This window comes from Salmo salar, chromosome 19 (genome assembly GCF_965601325.2).
Source record: "Salmo salar chromosome 19, fSalSal1, whole genome shotgun sequence".
In the NCBI taxonomy this organism is placed as follows: domain Eukaryota; kingdom Metazoa; phylum Chordata; class Actinopteri; order Salmoniformes; family Salmonidae; genus Salmo; species Salmo salar.
The window spans coordinates 75,502,970-75,530,120 of record NC_138309.1 but is presented as its reverse complement, the minus strand read 5'-3'; the positions used below and the strand labels follow the sequence as shown (position 1 = coordinate 75,530,120).

The window sequence follows — 27,151 nt, the reverse complement described above, 5'->3', positions numbered from 1 at the left end:
AAAAAATAGGAACTTGACATCATGCGTGACCCAACACAAAACACCAGAAAATGGCCATGATTTGACTAGAAGTTCAATGTCACTTTTGAAAACAATAGTTAAGGAATAGTTTCACCATATTAAAACTAGAGTTCAGTTCACGTAACAGGGTTGACCTTAAAATGAGGGACAGATGTATGATGGTGAAATCTTGGGATTAAGTGGGTTGAAATCTTCCTAGAATTGAAATGGGGTTGACGGAGGGACATGTCCATATGCTGAATTTATTACATAATTATTCAACCCTCCATGTGGTCTATATTAAAAGGGCACTTCATTTAATATAACAGGCTTTTAAAATTCAATATTGGTTCACAATTTCTACTTAAAATATCAAAAGGACGCAAAAGACACTCCGTGGAACGACCCATGAGTCTGCCTCAAGAGGAAAGGACTAAGCTTCAAGGACCAGCCAGGACAAAGGCAAGATGATTAAAATAATTTATTTTTAAAACCCTAAATCTTTCTCTATATATATATATATATATATAAAATCACATCTTTACTTGATACATACAAACATTTCAACATCAGATTCATGTTTCAAATATACATTAATTTTGCCAAAGTACATTCAAAAGATTAGCAGACCAGAGCCTAGCCATCATCCATACTGTACCCCTACTGCAGTATCTCTGAGTGGTATGTATCTCTGCAGTATCTCTGAATGCTTCACTCTGAGCAGAGCAGACACTCACTGATGCTGCCCTGCTCCTCCTCACTACATGGAGCCGTTGTAGCTGGAGTACCAGTCTCTTTAACTAACATTCCACTCCTTGCCAAAGAGACTGGCCATTCGGCAATCTTCAAATATGAACATATCATCATCATTAATGAGCTCGAAGAGATCAGATGATTTGATCCTGATTTTCTAACCCTCACAGCTATCCTCCAATCACAATGTTTAATGCAAATTAGACTGATAGGAAAACTTCATTCATACATTCGATTGGAAACATTGGGCTTTCGATGTAGTCATTATAAACATTGGGCGCTGGGAGAACAGAGGATTTACGTTTATTTCAGCCAATGTGATCGCGTCACACCAGAGAAGCTCTCGCCATTCAAACTTCCCCAGCAGTTCATTGTGAACGCTGTAGCCTATTTCATATCCAGCAAGCAAGAGCAAGGCACTTATTTCCTCAAATATTTAGATATTATTTTGAGCAACACAAAAATATATATTTTCTATTTCTCAAAATAAGTGACCAAACTATTGTATATTGCTACTGCTGGAACATTGGGCTAGGCTACTGGTTCAAGAGCTATAAAAGGAATACAGAGGATCCAGTGGAGATGCCAGCAGAGATACAAGAATTGCGCAAGAAGGGAACAGTGAAGACAGATATGTAAATTTGAAATTATTCCATAGGCTGGGCTATTAATCCACAAATTTGAATTCTATATGGCATCAAATTTGCACGCACCTCATGTTCCAGAATGTTGTCATGGAAAATATTAATGTTGTTTCCAACTACCAATCAGCAACTGCGCTGTAAATCCGGCTGCATATTGAACGTTGAGATTGCCCAAAAGGCCAGTCTCTTTGACAAGGAGTGGAATGTTAGCTAGAGACTGGTACCCAGGCTAGAGCCGTTGTATACAGAGACAAATATCTCTGCTACTACCGCTCTCATCTCCATTAGGACGTCTCCTCTGGGGGCTGTATAGGTTCAAAATGGACACATACATAAGCTACATTCATATTTTTTTTCGGAGTAAAAAGCACAAACAAATGTTTTTTTGCGCTCATCTGATCCCGAGACAGAAATAGCCCATGTTAATTTTGTAAAATGAGAAATAGGGATCGACTGCATATAGAAAATACACCTCTTTGGCTTTGAAATCAAGGGCACAGACTTTAGTCAGAAGTAGTGCACTAGAAAGGGATCCTATGTGTAGATGAGAGGTCAACAGACCTAAAAAGGTCACAGGTCATCCATGGTAGGTGGAGGGCCCGTCCTGGATGTCTCTAGTAACCGGCCTCTCTCTCCGGTTCTGACCAGTCCCTAATCGGTTCAGCGGGTCCGATGTGCCAGGCCGCAGCCAGGGCTCCGTGGCAACCGTCTCCACAGACACACGCCTGTCCTGGTGGTATGGGGTGGACCGCAGCGAGAGGTGGTCCCCTTCATTGGCTGACAGCCCTCCTGGAGACCAGAGAGCCTTGTCATTCACACAGAAAGACACCTGATGGCCCAATCCTAACATGAGATACCTAGATCTGCAATTATCATGTAATTTATTTTAGAAAGAAATCTACCAAAAAGCGTCTATTATGTTGCAGCGGTGAATGATTTGCAGTTCTTGGTGCGGGATGAGGACAACCTTGTCCTCTCTACCTCTAGTCAGTTATATATAGAGCGCAGGAGGCTGCTGAGGGGAGGACACTCATAATAATAATAATAAATAGCTAGAATGGAGTGAATGAATGGTATTAAACACATGGAAACCGTGTATTTGATGTGTTAAATACCATTGTATTCATTCCGTTCCAGCCATTACTATGAGCCTGCCCAATTAAGGTGCAACCGGCCGCCTGTGATCTATAGCCATGCCATCATGGAACGCTCTGCCACTAGATGTTACTGTATGACAGTGCCTCTCCTCTTTCTAAAGATCTAGTTGAACTATACTGTACGAGTCAGTATAGTACAGTACAAGTCATATAGTAGTTTTGTTGTCTCTTGGCGTCTTTCCTATATAGAAATATTTTTATTTGGGCTCCCGAGTGGCGCAATGGTCTAAGACACTGCATCTCAGTGCAAGAGGCGTCACTGCAGTTCCTGGTTTGAATCCAGGCTGCATTACATCCGGCCGTGATTAGGAGTCCCATATGGCGGTGCACAATTGGCCCACCGTCGTCCGGGTTTGGCCGGTGTAGGCCGTCATTGTAAATATGAATTTGTTCTTAACTGACTTGCCTTGTTAAATATTGGTTAAATAATTATTATTTTTTTAAATGTAGAATTGAATGTCCTTGTCTATAACTGTTCTGTACTTTGATGTAATAAAGTAAACCACAAAGACGTGATGTCACAGAGGTCATATGTCACTCCCTGTCGCTCTCACCTGATCTCCAGTCGTGGTCGTTGAAGTCATCCAGTCTGCGGATGCGTCTCTGGTTGCGGTCCTTCACCCCCTCAATGTTCAGGCTGGCCACAGAGAAGAGAGACTGGGCATCTGGTTGGCCCTCGTCATCCCTCTGACCACCGGGAGTCACCATGTCCTGGACCACAACATAGAAACATCACAACATCTCTCAGTACAGCAGGTTACTAAAGATTACGGGTTACTAAAGACTACAGAGAGAATATGCACGTGTCCATGACACAAACTGTTCACATCCCTCTTGTTAGCGAAGAGAACATTTTGCAGGTCTTATGTGTTCATGTGATATCTGAGTGACTCAACAAAAATTGATGGGCTAAAAAATGTTAGCTAACATGGGCTAGTTGATAAACTGGACATTTCTGCAATGACTGACATGAAGAGGAAAACTGAGCGAGTTGAAAGCCTGATTGTGTTCCTTCCCCCCAGAAAATGTGTTTGTTCATCTCCCCTTATCTTCTAATTCTAAAACCTAGAAAAGAGGGAAAGTTGTGTATCATCTTCACTAGAATCCTTTCCCCAATGCCTGTCTCAAATGGAGGACATGAATGGACTCATTAAAGAGCTGTTGAAGTGGCACTAATTATGCAATGAGGACTCTTCTGAAGCTACAGGCCTTTCTTTCACTCCTCTGGAATAGACTCTTACATCCTCAAAGTCTCTTCTCCTGGCAGGCCTCCTGCTGTCCCTCTCCTGGGCTGAGGGCTGTCTGGACCTCAGGTTAACCTGGGCTTGTGCTGGGGATGGGGACCCTGCGTCACCATTGGGGTAATCTGAGGACACGGCACAGTAACACATTTACAAACAAGCAGGGTTGGATGACTGAATTGCTATTAGTCCCATTAAAAGTGAACATGCTACAGCAGTGATAAAAATATGAAGTGAGGGCAATATTGGGGGGTTAACACTATAGCAGCTGCAGCACATTCCTTTCCTAACTTCCTCTCTCAGTCCGGTCTTGCAAAACCCACCCTGAAGCTGGCATAGGCTCTCTGCCCTCTCGCAGGACTGGCACCAGCTGTGTGGGTGACATTGGCTTCACATGTGCCGTGTTGGCACTGGCAGCTACCCAGATCGTGCCCAATGCCCCTCCCCTCAATTGGCTGTAGTGTATCGTGTGTGTGTGTTCATCCCATATCCACTTCAGTGTAATACTGTACCCCAATGTATCACTATTCATGTCTTTCCAGTAAGCACATCCTCAGGAGAATATTTGTTTGGTCACCGACAACACCAGGCCACACCTCCTGTAAAAAAACAGGCTGTATGCCCAGCAGGCTCACCAATAAAAGCGCTCTCTGACTCCAATAAAGAGACTCTCTGGTGGTCTTGGCCTGGCTTCTCCCTCTGAAAGGATAGACACAGAATAACAGCCAGTCAGACACCTATAAAAACCAGTCTGGACCAAGTCAGACATGAGTTTCCCCAGCCAGGAGCGGCCAGAGGAAACTGGCTCAGATGTAATAAGAGAACAGTGAACTCACAGGATGATAATGAGGCTGTCGCTCCACATACGGCTCAAAGAAGTCTGTCAGGATGGGAGAGACACATTAAGAACAGTCTCTCTCTCTGTGTGTGTGTGTGTGTGTGTGTGTGTGTGTGTGTGTGTGTGTGTGTGTGTGTGTGACCTGACTCTCCTCTCCTCCTGATCCTGCGTTGTTGCTCCCTGAGCAGAGCCTGCTGCTGGATGTCCAGACTGTGTTCATCACTGGGCGGGTCGGGGTACACATGAAGCACCTCCTCACGAGATGCGCTGTCTATAACACACACACAGCTTAGTCCCTGCCTTCAGGATTACCACCTCCTCACGAGATGCGCTGTCTATAACACACACACAGCTTAGTCCCTGCCTTCAGGATTACCACCTCCTCACGAGATGCGCTGTCTATAACACACACACAGCTTAGTCCCTGCCTTCAGGATTACCACCTCCTCACGAGATGCGCTGTCTATAACACACACACAGCTTAGTCCCTGCCTTCAGGATTACCACCTCCTCACCATGACAGATGTCAGGCAGTGCAGCAGTGGTCATGTGTACGGATGCAGCACTAATGGTGGATGCAGATTAGCCTATTCACAGTGGATTTCCTCCCACACTAGCCAATCAGAGGGACTCTCTCTGGCCAGTGTCCACTATGATGAGAGGCTCTGTATTACAGTATAGGCTCAGCTGCGGCCAAGACTGATAGTCGACCTCTAGTGGAAAACATCCTTTGTCCTCAACCCCTCTATCAGTTTACTCTGAGTGTAAAAAACATTAGGAACTTCAGGAGCTCTTTCCATGACAGACTGACCAGGTGAATCCAGGTGAAAGCTATGACCCCTTATTGATGTCACTTGTTAGATCCACTTCAATCAGTGTAGATGAAGGGGAGAAGACAGGTTAAAGAAGGATTTTTAAGCCTTGAGACAATTGAGACATGGAGTCTGTATGTGTGCTATTGAGAGGGTGAATGGGCAAAACAAAATATTTAAGTGCCTTTGAATGGGGTATGGTAGTAGGTGCCTGGCACACCGGTTTGAGTGTCAAGAACTGCAACACTGTTGGGTTTTCCACACTCAACAGTTTCCCATGTGTTTCAAGAATGGTCCACCCCCCAGCCAACAAGCATTGAAGTCAACATGGGCCAGCATGCCCTGACAAATCAACGCTGCTCTGAAGGTAAAAGGGTGTGCAACTCAATAATACGAAGGTGTTCCTAATGTTTTGTACACTCTGTGTATACACTGAGGCAGTGCCACGGTGACTCAGCAGTCTAGACACTGAGCAGTGAGCTGCAGATGGACTGTAAGGAACATAATTGTTGTGTCAAGACATGACAACCATACTTGAGCATGACTGTACCCCAATTTCTCCGCAAAGGGAGAGGAAGACATAGGTAGGCCTCTGGAGAGCTATAGTACTGGAGGCAAGAGACGTTCTGCTCACACACACAACAGCAATGTGTTTCCACTCACTGGAGTAAACACACACTGGCGGACTTGCCATTAGGCAGAGGAGGCAATTGCCTCAAATCAAGGTGCCTCGTAAGCTGGGCATATTCTTTTTTTTTTTATATACAAATAAGAAGAAATCTACCATGCTCCATGAGGCATAATAAATAAATAATAAAAACAAATCCCCACCCAAATCGGTCTGTTTAAGCTAGAGATGTCTGTATTTTTGTTGACCTTCCGCATCTGAGGTGGAAGGTGGCCAAGCTACAGCGGTGTTTGTCAGGATACAATACGCATTTCTTTAGTAAAAAGACACAGGATACAGTAAGAGCTGCTGAGAATATTACCATTGTCGTCAAGGCAGAGGACATGTATGTGTAGCCCATGTATCTGATGCTGTCTGGCTAAAAACATTATGGTATGTCATACTATTTTGTGCCAGACAGAATCAGATACATGGGCTACATATAGTAAAACAGCGGGGCACTGTTTCGCTCGATAGGATGCTTTCTCTGGTGAGATAGTTTCAGCCACTTGCGAATTGAAGCAAAATTGGCAGGTGCACAGTGCACTGTTCGGATGCTGGAATTATTTGGGATGAACGTACAAAGGTAACCTACATTTTGAATTGATTTCTTTGACAATCAGATGAAAACATCATGACTGGTTGTTTTCATGGCACATTAAAAGGTAATACACTTGTACAGTTAAAAGACATGTCTTTACTACAAATCCCATAAATCAAATCTGAGGAGGGATGGGGGGGCTCAGACTGGCCTCTACCCCCGGCCTCCAAATCACAAAATCTGCCCCTGTATAAATAACAAAGGCATACAATGTTGTCATCACTCTGTAATGTACAGGCACACTAATGTACAGACCCTTCGCTAAGCCAGACCCAGAATTTTGGCCAACCAATCGCAGCGCTTCAATGGATTGCAACTGTCGTCCTCGGACAAGCTCATGTTTGAAACACATGAAAGCCATTGAGGGCATTACAAAAACTGAGAATGGTCATCCAAAAACAAATTGTTTAAATGGCTAAATAATATAACAGTACACCAGTGGTACTTGATACTGTGATTCCTGAAACGCAGAGCCTGTTGGTGTATTTTTAGAATCTGAAACTATATTTTTGTTACATTTTTTGCTAGCTCAGCTGGTTTGCTAGCTAGTTATCAGTCTTATTGACCACCCAACATTGCTAAAACTAGCTAGGTAGCTAGCAAGTCAATATAACTTGTTTTTTCTAAATGTAAGCTAGCTAGCTAAGTTAGCCATGTTATGAATACAACCCTCATCTGCTGTCGACATCAGGATATGATTTGTAAAAGCAGTAATTAGCTCCAAAAGTGGTTAGTAACTTTGGCTTCATGCCAACAGTGCTTTCAGAACCTTCCAGTGGCTAGCCACACTACAACCTTCATTTGACCAGGTTCCCCTGAAGCAATTGTAATGACAGTCCACCACCACATACCAGAAAACCTCCTGATTAGCAAGGGGTAGGTAGTCTGTGTTAAATTTCATTGTGTATTAAAAACAATTTGAGATCATTGTGAGGGGATTTCACCAGTGGTTAGATGGGGGAATTGGGCATCCGGCGGGAAGGTTGTCTGAGGTTGCAAGAGTAACTGAGTGGGGCGGAGGGGGAGGGGGTCAATTGTTGTGGGGAAGGGTCAATTGTTGTTGTACACATAGATAGGGCTTGGGCTTGTCTAGCACCGACTTGTCCTTTTTCTAACATGCACATTTGTGAATGTTTGTGTGTCTAAGTGTTCTCTGGACCCCCAAATAAACTCAGCACTGGGAATCCATTCAAAGGCAATATCCTTTGCCCTGTGTTCTCTCCCTCTGTGTTTATGCTTCCAAACTGTCTGTTACTGATGGATGGCTTTTAAGATGAGTCAACCCATGACCTCATGAGAGTAATGCCATAGCGTGGCGGAGAGGAGACGGAAAGGAGACTTGATGAGGGCTGCACATCCGGCCAAGCTAAACAGAATAGTTGAGCCATGATGCCAGGGTAGTTCAGTATGGTGTGGGTTTCATTTAGCTCCATCAACAGCCTACGGCATCATAGCAGAAGGATTCCTGACCATAAACAACAGGATTTCACAATGACAGTCACCTTGGCAACTAGAGAACACAGAATCCCTCAACAACAACAAAAAATCTTAAATTACATTTACAGAGCAGATGGACAGCAGCAGGAATGAACTAAGCCTTGGCAATGGATCAGAGTTTATCGTATAGAAAAATTGGGTATAGGCTTGTAATTGCATGGGATGTACAGTGCATTCGGAAAGTATTCAGACCCCTTGACCTTTTCCACATTTTGTTATGTTGCAGCCTTATTCTAAAATGGATTAAATATGGTTTTCCCTCATCAATCTACACACAATACCCCATAATGACAAAGCAAAAACAAGTTAATACATTTTTGCAAATGTATTAAAAAAAAAAAAAATCAAATGGGGAAATCACATTTACATAAGTATTCAGACCATTTACTCAGTACTTTGTTGAAGCACCTTTGGCAGTGATTACAGCCCCGAGTCTTCTTGGGTATGACACTACAAGCTTGGCACACCTGTATTTGGGGAGTTTCTCCCATTCTTCTCTGCAGATCCTCTCAAGCTCTGTCAGGTTGGATGGGGAGCGTCACTGCACAGCTATTTTCAGGTCTCTTCAGAGATGTTCGATCAGGTTCAAGTCTGGGCTCTGGCTGAACCACTCAAGGACATTCAGAGACTTGTCCTGAACCCACTTCTGCGTTGTATTGTCTGTGTGCTTAGGGTTGTTGTCCTGTTGGAAGGTGAACTTCGCCCCAGTCTGAGGTGCTGAACACTCTGGAGAAGGTATTCATCAAGGATCTCTCTGTACGTTGCTCCGTTCATCTTTTCCTCGATCCTGGACTAACCTCCCAGTCCCTGCCGCTGAAAAACATCCCCACAGCATGATGCTGCTGCCACCACCGTGCTTCACCGTAGGGATGGTGCCAGGTTTCCTCCAGATCTGACGCTTGGCATTCAGGCCAAAAGTTCAATCTTGTTTTCATCAGACCAGAAAATCTTGTTTCTCATGGTCTGAGTCCTTTAAGTGCCTTTTGGCAAACTCCAAGCGGGCTGTCATGTGCCTTTTACTAAGGAGTGGCTTCTGTCTGGCCACTCTACCATGAAAGCCTGATAGGTGGAGTGCTGCAGAAAAGGTTGACCTTCTGGAAAGTTCTCGCATCTCCACAGAGGAACTATGGGGCTTTGTCACAGTGACCATCAGGTTCTTGGTCACCTCCTTGACCAAGGCCCTTCTCCCGATTGCTCAGTTTGGCCGGGCGGCCAGCTCTAAGAAGAGAGTCTTGGTGGTTACAAACTTCTTTCATTTAAGAATGATGGAGGACACTGTGTTCTTGCAGACCTTCAATACAGCAGAAATGTTTTAGTACCCTTCCCCAGATCTGTGCCTCGACACAATCCTGTCTCGGAGCTCTACGAACAATTAATTTGACCTCATGGTACCAGTCAAAAGTTTGAACACACCTACTCATTCCAGGGTTTTTCTTTATTTTAACTATTTTCCACATTGTAGAATAATAGTGAAGACATCAAAACTATGAAATAGCACATATGAAATCATGTAGTAACCCAAAAAGTGTTAAATAAATCTAAATATATTTCATATTATTTTAAGTAGCCACCCTTTGCTTTGATGACAGCTTTGCACACTCTTGGCATTCTCTCAACCAGCTTCATCTGGAATGCTTTTCCAACAGTCTTGAAGGAGTTCCCACATATGCTGAGCACTTGTTGGCTGCTTTTCCTTTACTCTGCAGTCCAACTCCTCCCAAACCATCTCAATTGGGGTAAGGTTGGGTGATTGTGGAGGCCAGGTCATCTGATGCAACAGTGAAAGGGTCTGAATACTTTCCGAATGCACTGTATGCTGTCAATTAACCTCTATATTTGATCTGGGGAGGGCATCAATAAGAGAATGAGAAGTGAGAGGGAGAAGACGCATGTCCATTTATAGTATAAAGAGTGTGTCATTGACTTACCTCTGTATTTGAGCTGGTTGAACTCCCTGATGTTCTGCATGTTGACATGGGCAGCTGCAGCAGCCGTTCCAGAGTTGGGTCTTCTGGACGACCCCTGGGCTCTGATGAGTGCCATCTCAAACACGTCCCCATGGGGGCGCCCTCTGCGCCTGGGCACAACACAGAATGGAACATCAACACGCCACAGTCACCCCTATAAAATATGCATGTTTTGTTTGCAACCATACACCGACAAGCGTACAGCTTACAGAACAAACAAGTACCTGGTAAATCAGTTTTGTTTCATTAAAAACATGGATTACAGTGTATTGTTCCAGGGAGGAGTCAGAATAAAGCTATAGCACCTGGGCCTGTGGATGTTCGACACTTTCAAGTGTTTCTTTCAGACCCGAAGCAGGCATGATGGGGTATTCAGCATAGGCTGCTTATACGACCTGAGAAAAGCCTTCTAACTGGCAGAGGCTCAAAGATGTATTCTCCAGTGCTTTTAAGGTGCACTAGTGTTTGAATACATGCAGTACTTTGAAGAGCCATGCGTGACCAGAGCAAAGTTCTGGTATTCACCATTCATGAAACGTTTGTTCCTCCTGAACATACCCTGGGCAATAAGGGCAAGACTGTTCAAGGTAAATGGTTTAGATTTGTCAACGTTGTGACCTACTGTGGCCCTGGTGTTACTGTAAGGGGTGTGTCTATCCTGCCTACCTGTTGGAGATGGGTGTGTCTGTCCTGCCTACCTGGTGTAAAGGGGTGTATCTGTCTCCTCTCTGTCACTCTGCAGCAGCTGCCCCTCCAGCCGTCTCTGTTCGCTCCGCAGCTGCCTCCGCAGCGTGGACAACTCACTGATCACACCCTGCTGCTGGTCCTCTGGCAGGGAGAGGGACAGGTAGAGACAGACCATGGGGAAAGGGAAAGAAACATAGTTGAGAGAAGATAACATTGAAGTCAGGTCTTTTCTCCAGTATTTCTTTGAGTGGTCTATCTCAGTGCTAAGGCAAAAACCAAAACGTGCACCCAGGGGGGGCCCCAGGACAGAGTTTGGGGAACCCTGCTCTATCTAACCTGTGGCTCGGAGCTGGTTTCTCCTGGCAGGTACAGGTGGAGAGTGTGGTGCTGACATAGAACGCTCCTGGGGACACAAGGAACAAGGAGAGTGAGTGTGTATGTGTATGTGTCTCTGCAGGGGTTAGGATTAAGGTTAGGGTTGGGGTTGAGCCAGGGTGTGGACATGAAGCTAGGGTTAGAGTGACTAAGTTACTTACAGACAGGGCCCTAGAGGAGAGCTGGCTGACAGCAGAGGGAGGTCTGGGAGAGAGGTGCTGCTTCCCCAGTCTCTTCTGCAGGGCTGGGATAGGTGGGGACGGATCCCTCTGACTCTGCATAAAGGTCATGGCACAACTCCCATTCAGACAGCTCAGTACAACACCAAGTAGTTTCTACAGTATCCAGCATCTTCTGAACATGTTACACACCTCTTCCTTTCGCGCCTGTCTTTCCCTCTCAACCTGCTGTCTCAGGGTCTTGCTCTCACGTTCTTCCTCCTCCCTGCTCTTCCTGTCCGCCTCCTTACGGCGCTCCTCAGCCTGGCGGATCAGCTCTTCATTCTTGGCACTTTGCTAAAGCAGGGGAAAATACAGAATCCAGTTTCAATACTTGCATCCTTCAACCAATGTGTGTTCACGTATCGAATCGAAAATGATAACCTCCTCCTCACCTCGATCTCCTTCTGTTTCCTCCTCTGCTGCTCCTCCTCAAACTCCTGCTGGATAAGAACCCTCTGCTCTGCCAGCCTCTTTTCCTCCCTCTCCTCCTCCATCCTTTCACGGTCCCTCTCCTTCGCTTCCTTACTCCTTTTCTCCTCGATCTGTCCATCACAAAACAAACAGCACTGTTCATCACTCTGACCGTGGTCTGTGAGCACAGCCTGGACGGGCTCTTTTGAACATTATCAAAAACCTTTGTGGTTCTTGTTTGATCCATAGTATCCACAGATCAATAGCATGGTTCCATTATTACTCCCGTGGAGCCAGTGGAGGTGTTCTCCCTGGGTGTAGGCTAAGGGCTGTAGGGCCAGGTACCTGCTGCTTCAGGTAGTCTTTGTATATGTCCTGCTCCTGGAGCTGCTGTGGAGTAGGCTGATCACTGAACACGTTGCTCCGCGCGAACTGGGACGTCTGGGCAAAGGAGAAACCTGCAGGGACGGATGGAGAGGGGTGACTCATCAATTCACACACACATACATACAAAAGACCAGGACAGTGAAAACTGACATTTACAGAGTGTCTGTGAGAGTTGGGCTACCTGATATTCCCCTGGGGGTAAGTCCCCCTCCACCTCCAATCCTGCCTACAGAGCCCTGGGGCCATCTCCTGTCCCTGGACTCTGGGTTTACGTACACCTCCTTGTTGATCCTGTGCATTCTGTTCAGATCACCTGGAGGCATAGAGGCATCGTTATCAGCTACAAAAGAGACTTCCAATGTAGTGGTGACTCACAGCTTACGCTGCAGTGCCTCCTCGCACCAGGGCCAATGCAATGACAACAGAGATGTTGACAGAGAAATAGCCCAGAGGTTTACATGCTGACCACACCGCCGGCGTCGCGTGCATTGCAAAATAAATGTACACATACATGTTATTCAATCATTGCACCCACACTGCTTGTGCGTGTCAACGAACTTCTTCTATTTGTGACGCTTGACGCGCTGCAAGTCCGGCCTCTCCCATCTCCTCATTGGTTTTTAGGAACATATATCCACGTGGGTGATTAAAAGATGAACTGAGGTCCACAGTCCAGTTGGTGGTGGTAATGCACCTTAAAGTTGGTTGCCAACGGCCATATAAAGTCCAAAGAAGAAGAAGCCTGAAGGAGGAGAGATTACTAGAAACAAACTCGGTTTACCGTTTTATCCTTGGATTAATTGTCGGAGTAGAGGACCTTGTGCATTTCAGGTAAAATAACAACCCAATGTTTATTTACCAGGACGAATTAGCTAGCAACAGCAAGCTAGCTATCTAAATTGCCATAAATGTTTAATGCTTTTTGACCCGTCCCCAAATTAATATAGTTGGTTCAGAGTTTGTTTGGATATTTCAACCTGCATATCCTGGTCGCATCTGGTGTGGGTGGACAAAATCAACACACGTGCGATGGAGCGGTGTGGTCAGCATGTTATACTGAATCAAGTGACTGAAAACTAAGGTTTCATACACAAATTCAGAGAAGTTATCATTTGTTTTTTTACAGTTACTACGTATATGAATAAACCTAAATCTAACGGTAAAGACAGAGCAACTAAAGAGGACTAACGACTATGATAAACTCAGCAAAAAAAGAAACGGCCTTTTTCAGGACCCTGTCTTTCAAAAGATAATTCGTAAAAATCCAAATAACTTCACAGATCTTAATGGTAAAGGGTTTAAACACCGTTTCCCATGCTTGCTCAATGAACCATAAACAATTAAGACACTAACAGCTTACAGACGGTAGGTAATTAAGGTCACAGTTATGAAAACTTAAACACTAAAGAGGCCTTTCTACTGACTCTGAAAAACACCAAAAGAAAGATGCCCAGGGTCCCTGCTCATCTGCGTGAACGTGCCTTAGGCATGCTGCAAGGAGGCATGAGGACTGCAGATGTGGCCAGGGCAATAAATTGCAATGTCCGTACTATGAGACGCCTAAGACAGCGCTACAGGGAGACAGGATGGACAGCTGATTGTCCTCGCAGTGGCAGACCACGTGTAACAACACCTGCACAGGATCGGAACACCCGAACATCACACCTGCGAGACAGGTACAGGATGGCAACAACAACTGCCCGAGATACACCAGGAACGCACAATCCTTCCATCAGTGCTCAGACTGTCCACAATAGGCTGAGAGAGCCTGGACTGAGGGCTTGTAGGCCTGTTGTAAGGCAGGTCCTCACCAGATATCACCGGCAATGTCGCCTATGGGCACAAACCCACCGTCGCTGGACCAGACAGGACTGGCAAAAAGTGCTCTTCACTGACGAGTCGCGGTTTTGTCTCGCCAGGGGTGATGGTCGAATTCGCGTTTATCGTCGAAGGAATGAGCATTACACCGAGGCCTGTACTCTGGAGCGGGATCGATTTGGAGGTGGAGGGTCCGTCATGGTCTGGGGCAGTGTGTCACAGCATCATCGGACTGAGCTTGTTGTCATTGCAGGCAATCTCAACGCTGTGCGTTACAGGGATGTTAGTGTTCTGCCATGACCAGCAAAGAGCCCGGATCTCAATCCCATTGAGCACACTGTTGGATCGGAGGGTGAGGGCTAGGGCCATCATCGACTCAGTGGGTTTTGTCCAACATGTCTCCAGACCTACTCACTGCCACAGTCATACTCTGGACCTAGTTTTGTCCCATGGAATAAATGTTGTGATTCTTAATGTTTTTCCTCATAATCCTGGACTATCAGACCACCATTTTATTACGTTTGCAATCGCAGCAAATAATCTGCTCAGACCCCAACCAAGGAGCATCAAAAGTCGTGCTATAAATTCTCAGACAACCCAAAGATTCCTTGATGCCCTTCCAGACTCCCTCTGCCTACCCAAGGACGTCAGAGGACAAAAATCAGTTAACCACCTAACTGAGGAACTCAATTTAACCTTGCGCAATAACCTAGATGCAGTTGCACCCCTAAAAACATTTGTCATAAGAAACTAGCTCCCTGGTATACAGAAAATACACGAGCTCTGAAGCAAGCTTCCAGAAAATTGGAACGGAAATGGCGCCACACCAAACTGGAAGTCTTCCGACTAGCTTGGAAAGACAGTACCGTGCAGTATCGAAGAGCCCTCACTGCTGCTCGATCATCCTATTTTTCCAACTTAATTGAGGAAAATAAGAACAATCCTAAATTTATTTTTGATACTGTCGCAAAGCTAACTAAAAAGCAGCATTCCCCAAGAGAGGATGGCTTTCACTTCAGCAGTAATAAATTCATGAACTTCTTTGAGGAAAAGATCATGATCATTAGAAAGCAAATTACGGACTCCTCTAAATCTCCATATTCCTCCAAAGCTCCGTTGTCCTGAGTCTGCACAACTTTGCCAGGACCTAGGATCAAGGGAGACACTAAAGTGTTTTAGTACTATATCTCTTGACACAACGATGAAAATAATCATGGCCTCTAAACCTTCAAGCTGCATACTGGACCCTATTCCAACTAAACTACTGAAAGAGCTGCTTCCTGTGCTTGGCCCTCCTATGTTGAACATAATAAACGGCTCTCTATCCACCGGATGTGTACCAAACTCACTAAAAGTGGCAGTAATAAAGCCTCTCTTGAAAAAGCCAAACCTTGACCCAGAAAATATAAAAAACTAAAAATCGGCCTATATCGAACCTTCCATTCCTCTCAAAAAATTGGAAAAAGCTGTTGCGCAGCAACTCACTGCCTTCCTGAAGACAAACAATGTATACGAAACGCTTCAGTCTGGTTTTAGACCCCATCATAGCACTGAGACTGCACTTGTGAAGGTGGTAAATGACCTTTTAATGGCGTCAGACCGAGGCTCTGCATCTGTCCTCGTGCTCCTAGACCTTAGTGCTGCTTTTGATACCATCGATCACCACATTCTTTTGGAGAGATTGGAAACCCAAATTGGTCTACAAGGACAAGTTCTGGCCTGGTTTAGATCTTATCTGTCGGAAAGATATCAGTTTGTCTCTGTGAATGGTTCGTCCTCTGACAAATCAACTGTAAATTTCGGTGTTCCTCAAGGTTCCGTTTTAGGACCACTATTGTTTTCACTATATATTTTACCTCTTGGGGATGTCATTCGAAAACATAATGTTAAATTTCACTGCTATGCGGATGACACACAGCTGTACATTTCAATGAAACATGGTGAAGCCCCAAAATTGCCCTCGCTAGAAGCCTGTGTTTCAGACATAAGGAAGTGGAGGGCTGCAAACTTTCTACTTTTAAACTCGGACAAAACAGAGATGCTTGTTCTAGGTCCCAAGAAACAAAGAGATCTTCTGTTGAATCTGACGATTAATTTTGATGGTTGTACAGTCGTCTCAAATAAAACTGAAGGACCTTGGATTTACTCTGGACCCTGATCTCTCTTTTGAAGAACATATCAAGACTGTTTCAAGGACAGCTTTTTTCCATCTACGTAACATTGCAAAAATCAGAAACTTTGTCCAAAAGTTATGCAGAAAAATGAATCCATGCTTTTGTTACTTCTAGGTTGGACTACTGCAATGCTCTACTTTCCGGCTACCCGGATAAAGCACTAAATAAACTTCAGTTAGTGCTAAATACGGCTGCTAGAATCCTGACTAGAACCAAAAAAATGTATCATATTACTCCAGTGCTAGCCTCCCTACACTGGCTTCCTGTGGCAGGGCTGTTCAAGGTTTTACTGCTAACCTACAAAGCATTACATAGCCTTGCTCCTACCTATCTTTCCGATTTGGTCCTGCCGTACATACCTACACGTACGCTACGTTCACAAGACGCAGGCCTCCTAATTGTCCCTAGAATTTCTAAGCAAACAGCTGGAGGCAGGGCTTTCTCCTATAGAGCTCCATTTTTATGGAATGGTCTGCCTACCCATGTGAGAGACGCAGACTCGGTCTCAACCTTTAAGTCTTTACTGAAGACTCAGCTCTTCAGTAGGTCCTATGATTGAGTGTAGTCTGGCCCAGGAGTGTGAAGGTGAACGGAAAGGCTCTGGAGCAACGAACCGCCCTTGCTGTCTCTGCCTGCCCAGTTCCCCTCTCTCCACTGGGATTCTCTGCCTCTAACCCTATTACAGGGGCTGAGTCACTGGTTTATTGGCGCTCTTCCATGCTGTCCCTAGGAGGGGTGCGTCACTTGAGTGGGTTGAGTCACTGACGTGATCTTCCTGTCTGGGTTGGCACCCCCCCTTGGGTTGTGCCGTGGCGGAGATCTTTGTGGGCTATACTCGGCCTTGTCTCAGGATGGTAAGTTGGTGGTTGAAGATATCCCTCTAGTGGTGTGGGGGCTGTGCTTTGGCAAAGTGGGTGGGGTTATATCCTGCCTGTTTGGCCCTGTCCGGGGGTATCATCGGATGGGGCCACAGTGTCTCCTGACCCCTCCTGTCTCAGCCTCCAGTATTTGTGCTGCAGTAGTTTATGTGTCGGGGGGCTAGGGTCAGTCTGTTATATCTGGAGTATTTCTCCTGTCTTATCCAGTGTCCTGTGTGAATTTAAGTATGCTCTCTCTAATTCTCTCTCTCTCTCTCTCTCTCTCTCTCTCTCTCTCTCTCTCTCTCTCTCTCCGGAGGAGGACCCGAGCCCTAGGACCATGCCTCCGGACTACCTGGCATGATGACTCCTTGCTGTCCCCAGTCCACCTGGCTGTGCTGCTGCTCCAGTTTCAACTGTTCTGCCTGCGGCTATGGAACCCTGACCTGTTCACCGGACGTGCTACCTGTCCCAGACCTGCTGTTTTCAACTCTCTAGAGACAGCAGGAGCGATAGAGATACTCTCAATGATCGGCTATGAAAAGCCAACTGACATTTACTCTTGAGGTGCTGACTTGTTGCACCCTCGACAACTACTGTGATTATTATTATTTGACCATGCTGGTCATTTATGAACATTTGAACATCTTGGCCATGTTCTGTTATAATCTCCACCCGGCACAGCCAGAAGAGGACTGGCCACCCCTCATAGCCTGGTTCCTCTCTAGGTTTCTTCCTAGGTTTTGGCCTTTCTAGGGAGTTTTTCCTAGCCACCGTGCATCTACATCTGCATTGCTTGCTGTTTGGGGTTTTAGGCTGGGTTTCTGTACAGCACTTTGAGATATCAGGTGAGGTAAGAAGGGCTATATAAATACATTTGTTTTGATTTGATTCCCCCCAGAAATGTCTGGGAACTTGCAGGTGCCTTGGTGGATGAGTGGAGTAACATCTCACAGCAAGAACTGGCAAATCTGGTGCAGTCCATGAGGAGAAGATGCACTGCAGTACTTAATGCAGCTGGTGGCCACACCAGATACTGACTGTTACTTTTGATTTTGACCCCCCCTTTGTTCAGGGACACATTATTCCATTTCTGTTAGTCACATGTCTGTGGAACTTGTTCAGTTTATGTCTCAGTTGTTGAATCTTGTTATGTTCATACAAATATTTACACATGTCAAGTTTGCTGAAAATAAACGCAGTTGACAGTGAGAGGACGTTTATTTTTTTGCTGAGTGTATATATAAAATCAAAAAGGTGACGTACTGATGAGATTTCCCCGGTCGTCTTTGAGCGGGGCCCCTCCTCCCCCCTTCCCCCAGGGATCATAGGCCTTCATCTCCGCCTCGATCTTGGCATCATAGCGATCCCTTTTCTCCCTCTCCTGTCTTTTTCGCTCCTCTCTTTCCTGGATCTGTGGCCAGAGGGGGGAAGATGCCATCAAGTACTGGTCATAAAATGTCATTTAAAAAAATGTCTGAGTTCATTTGAGAGATAAGAAAAAGTCAATCTATTCAAACTGAGCTCTCCAGTATGTTGTAAATTAAACGTGTTCCCCTTTTCTACTGCCCTTGTGATATTCCTGCTGTATTCCCTTTACCTTGGAAAAGTGCTGACTCCACTCTCGCCTGATCTCTTCCTGTCAAAATATTGCAGTCTGTCACTAATCTGAATCATTGGTTTCCTGTTCCTCTGGCATCAGCAGAGGGAAACACAACCATCTGACACCGCTAGCTAGCAGAGTTAACATCTCACTAAGCCACCCTCCACCTTTACTCTCACAGGGTCATGTTCAGTAGCGCACAACACAGCAAAACATTGATATTTTCCCAAATATGCAGTTATTGCTCCAGATAATAATGCTGTGATGACAAGGGGGGGGGGGGGGGGGGGGGTAGAGAGAGGGAGTCAGTAAGGTGAGGTAAAGACAAGAGGACAGACTTTTCTCTCAGTCTTATCACAATAATGAGAGTACGGCTATCACACCCCTCCATCATACTTACCCCGCCTCCATACCACAGCTGGGAGAAATTGAAGCCCAGACACAGCCCTTAGCCATGGTATATTGGCAATATAACCACAAACCCCAGAGGTGTCTTATTGCTATTATAAACTGGTTACCAGCATAATTAGAGCAGTAAAAATAAATGTTTTGTCATACCCGTCACATACGGTCTCTGATATACAACAGCTTTCAGCCAATCAGCAATCAGGGCTCGAACCACCCACTTTATAATGTATTACAATGTCCTGTGATATTGTTTATGTCAATGGGATTTTCCCTTGTTAAAACAAAGTTGAAATACATTTTTCAATGTGTAGCCTACCTGTTGTCTCAGTGCTTCCTGGTAGTTCAACACACTCTCCTTGGACTGCTTAGGCCTCTCTCCTATCGCTCCAACACCCAGCCCAGCTCCAGGGAGGGCCACAGCATGCTGATAGGCTCCTCTGGAGAAAGACATTCAAACATTATGGGTAACCATATCAACACAATACCCCCAGTTGTGAGAGACATATAGCCTACACACAGCTCTCAATGCTTGCTTAGGGTGCCCTCTTCTGTTTCTTTAAATAACTCAAACCTGAAGTTGTGTTACTTAGCAATGAGCTGTATGAAAACAAATTTGTGTAATTATGTGTGAGTGGGTGACTTGTGTGCAGGTCTCCAGACAATGTGGAACGGTATGGAAGTCCTGTACTAAGGACGCCCACCGGGCCCCTTGATGTCCAGGTGGAGGAATCATTCCTGGAGGCAGATTTTGGAAGACCATGGGCTGCCCTCCACCTCCTTGAGGTCCATCTAAAGGGAAAGATAGGAGAACACTATATCAGTTGGATATCAATCAACACACACACACACACACACACACACACCGAAAAGTGTCCAAAACATTGTCAGATCTTTACTGAATTAACGAAGGCAGCTACAACGGGTGTTCTCGAGTTATGTTAGTAGATTGCCATGTTTTGGCACAGAGCTGCAGCACTCACGTCTTTGCCCGGCACTCACACACACACATATCCCTGGATCAGAGGAGGCTGGTGAGGGGAGGACAGCTTATAATAATGAATGGAATGGTACCAAGTACATGGAAACCAGGTGTTTGTGTTTGAGACCATTCCATTCATTCCGTTCCAGCCTTACTATGAACCTGTCCTCCCCATTTAAAGTACAACCAGCCACCACTGCACTAGATGGATACCTTCCCATTTGATAAAGTATAGTGAGTATTGGCTATTGAACAATAGGAGGCATTTCTCCAGAAGTGGAGCATATTGGATGCAGTTGCTCATATACATCTGCACTGGGAGACTGTGGAACTCATTTCCAATAAGCTGTCTGTCCATGAGCCGTATAAATCATGAGTGGGTCATATGAGCGTTATGGGAAACTGTGCCAAGCCCTGTTGGCCCATGATCTGGTGACATAGTGGCTTCATAATAAAATGGTAATGACCCTCCATGGAAAGCCCCGGGGGGTTTATTTAAGGCTTGGTGGATTACTCACCGCCAACAATGGAGTCACCATATATTACCAAGAGAATTCAATGACAGTGAATCACAATTGTCTGCAATAAATCTGTCTAATTTTAAGGATAGCCAGATCCTAAACCTCTGTGCACGATATCACAAAATAAGAAGAGAGAAAAGGATTATGGTCACATCCTGTCACGAGGCCTCTTTCCCAAAACACAGGACAGTATATTTTGCCCAGTTGTTAACTGAGATACTAACAGTAGAGCAGATTTTTGTCCAGGGGATTCCTTGCTCCATAGTAGTAATAGGCCTCATCATACGGAGTCCTGTAGGCATCAGTTAGAGTGGGCGGCAATGGAGGAGGTAAGCTAGCAATTCTGGAAAAAGCAACACACACACACACACACACACACACACACACAATTTTAGTATACACATTCAAAAAACACAACAACGACTGACCAAGTAAAGATCGACTTTTGTTACCCCGTCTTGTTTCACTGTACCTTGGGGCGACTATCTCTCCCAGGGTACTAGAGAGGCTCCTGTGGAAGTCTTCATTGAGAGGGGCGCCCCCAGGCACCCCCATGCCTGCCCCTGCTCCTGCTCCAGCCCCCATCTCTAACCGCGGCCCCCCTGCCCCTGTTAGTTTGCCCAGGATGTTAGTGTAGTCCATTGGAGGGGAGGGGAAGGCAACACGGGGCCTCCCAGGGGGACCTCTCTCCTCTGTGCCCGCCTCAGGCCTCTCCTGGCGGGGCCTGGGGCTAGAGTTGGTCCCCAGGGCGTCCAGGCCTACTCCGGGTCTATAGGGGATGTCACGTCTCCGGCCCTCATATTCGCGGTTCACCGCCCCAAACTGCATAATGCGGTCAGGCTGGGAGTACACGTGGAAAGAGACTATGTGACTCATGGTGGTCAAAAATGATGGAACACTTGAATACATCAGAGTGAAAGTTTAGTCACCATCTATGGTAAAGTACAAAGTAATTCAGGGGCAGAAATAAATGAATCGATTATCAGTGTAATTGATTCAGAGCGATGTGAAATGTGCTGATCATGCCATTGTTGTGAGAAGGGCTACTTTCCAAAAGACTTGACAAGCTATTCAGACATGATGCAAAGTCTTTCCTGAAAACATAAAAACCCAAGTCAAAACAGTCACTGGAAATGAAAGAACAAACAAACATCTTGGTATGACATATTTGTTTGTTTCTCCAGAGCTTGAAATACATGATTTACATTCTGTCAAAATGTAAGAGTACACATCATTACAATATTGTTACCACCACAGCATATTTGTTAAGTCGTGACCTTACATTCTCTTTCATATGGTTAACCATACTTTCATAACCCAAATGTCATACATTATGCATTTCAAGGACAATACAGTATGCAATACATCCTCAAAATATTAACTAACCCTTTTACCTGTTTCTCTGGGTCAATCGCCCCAGTGGCAGCAACCCTCAGCTCAAGATCCTTCTCCCTAAAAAAAAAAAAAGAATACAAAAATATTGAAACAATTTTTACACACTATCCACTGACAGTCACAGTTTATAACCCAACATAGGGCCCTGGTCATATCTAACAACCAACTTGACCCATACTGGTGTGAAAGATACCATGAAATCTCTCAGTGTTAACCTCACTTCTTTTTGTTCCTCTGCCCCTCAGCCATCTGTTCCAGCAGCTCTTGTCTGTAGCGGTCCTTCCGCCTCTGTGTGGCCACATCCCCCTCCGTTTCCCCTGAGAAAAATCCCAACACACAACAAATAGCCGTTCAACTTAACAAGCATGTGTTAGAGCAGGGATGGGTAAACTGTTTGGCTCCAGGGCCACATCGGGAGTTCAAAAATCAACGGAGGGCCGCACAGATTTCTTTTGGACCGATTCGTTTGTCAAAATCTATTTGTGGGTCAGACAAAAGGAAGCTATTTGACAATATAAAATATATAGGTCCATTATAATTCCTAAGTTTTAGATGTTCAAGTTTGGTCTGGAGTATTTTTCGGTACCCAAAATAATCATTTTCACCCCCCCAGAAAAATGATCCAGCAGCCATAGTTTTCCCACCCGTATTACAGCTAATGACGTTTCACATTTATGTTTGTTAAATTAACTTTAAATGTCCCAGACACACAGTACTGCTTTATAGAAAATAGAAAGTGTACATTACACATTCAACATAATACATACATTACCCATCATTCACATTACGCACTTCTCATATAGCCACATACATAACAAATGTAATGTTATTAGTTACAGCTACCGGTATATAGATATAGCCTACCTGTATCTAAAGATCAGACCTGAACACACACACACACACGCTAAACATGCATTAAATGAGTGGCTCCTACCGATCATGAGTCCGGTGAAAAACTCGGCCTTGTCCTTATGGGCTGCAGACCTGGATCTCTCGGCGGTCTTCATGGCCGCTGGCATCACAGCACTGGAGAACAGTTACACCGTTACATAGACAGACAGTAGCTAGGTAAACGTCTGCAGTTCAATTCACCCAATCAATGAACCACCTCATAAAATACATGGCCTAGCCAATCAGTACTCCTCGCAGCCCCACCCAAGTCAACCCGCACCACCACCTCACACACTACCACAACAGATCCCAGTGTCTGACTGCAGTCTTCTCTTTACCCAGTGACCCAGACACTAAAGAGTAAAGACCCATCACAGTCAAATCAATGCAGCTCCCCTGATGGAATTGAAGTGAGTGTATGCCTGAGGCTAAAACCCAAACCTCAATAGTAATGAGAGGGAATGCTCTCTTACACAGCTTATTGAACAGTGGTTCTATTTAGAAGCACAGAAATGGCATGAAAATCAAATGCAACAAAATATTTTACACAGGAATGCAATAAATAAACAAGCCGGGGAGTCGGGACTAAAGATAAATCTTGTGCATTACAGTTCTGCTTCCTTTGTAGTCTTCCTCAACAATCAATACAGGAACAGATCGATAGAGAGGTTTTATACACGTGGTGGCCAACTCTGCTAAAGTGATTACCTTAGTGGCCATTTAATACATTTGCCCTCAATTTTAGTTCAGGAAACAGGCCCTGACTAATCTAATGAGTTTAATTCCAGTGGGTCACTCAGTACTTGGGTTTTGGTGTCACCGACTGGGACTTTCTGATCCGGTCTCTGAAGTCCTCTTCATGGACAACAGGCGGCTCCACCTCCCTGCTCTCCCGCAGAACTCTGCCATAGAAAGAAAATACTCTGTTAAAAGGCCCAGTTTTTATCTCAATATCAAATCATTTCTAGATAAAAATGAAATACCTTACAGTGATTCTTTTCAATTAAAATTGTCAAAAAGAAAGAAAAAATGTTTCTTAGCAAAGGTCAATTTCTCAAGCAAGAACTTTGCTAGGACTTTCTGGGAGTGGTTTGAGCGTGGAGGGGAAACCTGAAAACGTGCTGTTAATGGCAGAGAGGTTTGGAACCCTCTTTCTTATCGGCCTCTTAACTAATTTACCACCTGGTGTTGCCACCAGGCAGGCCAAAACTCCATCCCACCAAAACAGGCTGAAATTCCAGGTGGTCTTTTCAAACCGCTAATACACTTACAGTATTATTCCAACAGAAAAATCACGGTTTTGACTGCACTGGGCCTTTAAACAGGAAGATTACAATGATCACTATATATTTACACAGAGTGTACAAAACATTTAGAACACTATCTTGAGGTGTGCCCCCCCCCAACCAATAGCTTATAGATGGGGTAGTGCTGGATCTGATCAACTCTCCTGTGAAGCACCTGTCAGGGCTGTGATTAACTATTCTCCTCTCTCTTCGCCCAGTGTACTCTGGCTCTCGGCTCCGTCTGGATCTCCCCCTCTCCAAGAACTCAAACTTCTCTTCTTCCTCCTCAGAGTTGTACTCATCCCTGCGCCTGCTTCTCCTCCTGGGCCTCCTTCTCTCCCAGCGCTCCAGGGACTCCTCTGGTCTGTGGAGCTCCCAGTGCCTCCGCCCTCGTGGGGCCTGACCCTCTGTCCCTGTCCCCCTGTCGGTTAGGGTGGCAGCGTCCCTCCTGGATGGGAGTCGCTCCCAAGGCTGGCCTCCATGGTTAAGCTGGGTGTTATGCTGGGCCTCTGGTATGGCTGGGGGAGAATAAAGTACAGTTGGACTCACAGTCTCCGGGGCCTGCACCTGTGAATCAGGAAAGAGATGTGTTAAATGATCAAAATGTGGCAACATGCTGTAGGATCTTAGTCAAATGTAGCCAATAAACAGGAGAGTCAAACGTAAACTTATTAAAAACACATTGAATAGGTAGAGATATTATCACAAAAAAACCCTACATCTTATTCAAGGTATGCATAATCTAATGTTACCTTAGAGGCATTTGTAAGTGGTCTCCTTATTTTCCCTGGCCGTCCTTTAAGGAAGAGGTTGTATTCCTTGTTTCTTTCATCTCTTAATTTGTCCTGGAGGAAGACAACACAAACTTGCCCATCTTCAAATCACAAGCCATTCAGTTGTTAACTTTTTTTTTTTTTTTATCCATTGAAGTGTATTTTATTTTGCTTTATTTTATTGGGTAAACATAAGGCTAAGTTAGCTACAGCATGACAGCATACACAAGTGTCAACTAAAGTAGTTGCTGTGGGACACCAAATCTTATCTTGCACAATCAACATTAGGAAGCAAATGTAAACCACTGTACTATATCACTCCTTAAGTCATTCTAAGGTAAAAGGGCCTCTCGGTGCAATGAAAGAGGGCTTGGTCGGTATGTTAGCCTGGCCATGGTGACCGAGCATTCTGTTTACTCCCACACACACACACACACACACACACACACAGTAAATGGCTACCTTGGCAAATCTCCTCTCACCAATGGGTAAGGAGAGGCCTTGAGCCTGTGGGCCAGGTTCACCAGCATGCAGATCCTTTTTCTAGAGTTAGAGATTGGAAGGGTCAGTGTGACACGGGGAATAACAAAAGGGGAGCAACAATCTGTTTTAATAGACACTGTCCTGTAACGATGGATCCAACCCAAACTATGTGCATCAAAGGAAATTCCATTTTAAAAGGCTACTTTCAATAACACCTCAGCTGATGTGGACAGTTAGAGAAGGGGATTCCCTACCTTTCTTCCCTCGCCAGTAAATTCCTGCAAGTTTTTGTGAGAACTAAGAAAATGCAGTTAGAAACTTACGGCTATTTTTGTTATACCCATCATGGTACCTTAGTAAGGAACAGTATAATAGATTGCGTTCTAAACATAACTACAGCAAACCTGAGCCACATATCGTCTGTAGTCCAAACGAAGCTCTTGCTGGAGTTTTTGCTTCTTCTGCTCATATTCTGCTCCCAACTGCAAACTTAATCCTGAGCTCTCCTCTGGGGGGAAAAAACCCATCAGACTTTAATCATTAGCAAGTGCTGCATATCACTAGCAATTCCACAGACACACAACAAACCACACCTTGCCCCATGACAATTCAAATCAAACTTTATTTGTCACATTCATAATGGATGGTGGTGGTCATAGAACCATAGGCTACACTGTACCTCTGCCAGGGTTTGGAAGTCCTCTTTGAGTTGATGCCCAGTCAAATGGAGCAGCGTTCTCCTTTACAGAGTTTACATTGTCTGACTTTGTCTGTTGCAGTGGCAAAATAAAGATATTATTGGCCATTTACTTCAATCATTTATGTAATCAATTCATTTACAACATTTGAGGAAAGCTTTTAACATGAAACTAACATTTGGCCAAACATTTAGAGTTTGCAGCCATTACTCATTATTACATTGGCACAATTACACACCTTGACTGTCATGTAAGGTGGTTCCTCCTCTTCCAAACATGCCCTCTCGTTAGCCACTTTGGCCATCTGTTCCTCCAAAAAACGATCTAGGTTATGCATTTCTGCATAAAATACAAATACATGCTGGTTGTCAATCAACAATATATTGTTCAAATATAACCTTTGAATAAACAGTCAAATCTGAACCGTTTGTTTGATGCTCGAAATGAGGAAAAAGCTGGGCTAGAGCATCCATATTCCCGTTGTTAGGCAACCACGATACACAAAGCTAAATGGCTAGCTAACTTTAATTACAGTCCTTGCGAATGTTAGAAACTTGTCCCAAAACGATTTTTTTCTTCTTCTTCATGCAACACGTTAAGGGAAATATTAACCGAAACCAACATGGTATCTTACCGCATGAACAATCTTCGTGACAAACAATGAATGATGAAGTGCGCTATCTGAATGAATGACCATCAAGTGGTGCTGCTAGTTCAGCACGGTCGCGAGACTTCGCACTGCCACAATAACTTCAATACGTTTTTTATCAGGTTGTTTTTAAGATTCGAAAATTGTGCTTCACACCTCTAACAACACTAACAAATTGACATTATTTGGCTTTCAAATCTAAATGAAATGTACTAATTACTTTGTTTCTAAAGAACAAATCAGTAAAAAGCGTCTGCATTTCAAGCATTCCCCAGAAGATGTCAGTATTTCAATTTGTAGCACGTCGTCTGCTGTGTTGTTTGGACTAAACCATCACGTCAATGGGTGTTTTTTTGAG

The 27,151-nt window shown here is 44.8% G+C and overlaps 1 protein-coding gene across 2 annotated transcripts; it reads right to left on the bottom strand.

Annotated features, from left to right (window-relative positions):
• Positions 1–467: 467 nt before the first annotated feature.
• On the bottom strand, positions 468–27,060 carry cspp1a (centrosome and spindle pole associated protein 1a). 2 transcript variants are annotated; one of them, XM_014159498.3, is made up of 31 exons: positions 26,779–27,060; positions 26,383–26,483; positions 26,126–26,216; positions 25,851–25,954; positions 25,426–25,506; positions 24,943–25,035; positions 24,366–24,757; positions 23,708–23,806; positions 22,948–23,039; positions 22,234–22,330; positions 22,013–22,070; positions 21,091–21,458; positions 20,843–20,961; positions 19,820–19,907; positions 19,435–19,555; positions 18,708–18,746; positions 18,374–18,521; positions 12,440–12,571; positions 12,217–12,329; positions 11,853–12,002; positions 11,611–11,754; positions 11,401–11,514; positions 11,201–11,267; positions 10,876–11,005; positions 10,139–10,287; positions 4,776–4,904; positions 4,632–4,675; positions 4,431–4,494; positions 3,796–3,920; positions 3,109–3,265; positions 468–2,186 (listed from the first exon to the last, which is right to left on the bottom strand). In XM_014159498.3, exons 2-31 carry the CDS (start codon positions 26,479–26,481, stop codon positions 1,975–1,977), a joined length of 3,819 nt encoding a protein of 1,272 aa, XP_014014973.3. In that variant the 5' UTR covers positions 26,482–26,483; positions 26,779–27,060; the 3' UTR covers positions 468–1,974. The 2 variants fall into 2 exon arrangements, with proteins under 2 accessions (XP_014014973.3, XP_014014975.3); XM_014159500.3 differs by lacking the exon at positions 18,708–18,746.
• Between the last annotated feature and the right edge of the window lie 91 nt (positions 27,061–27,151).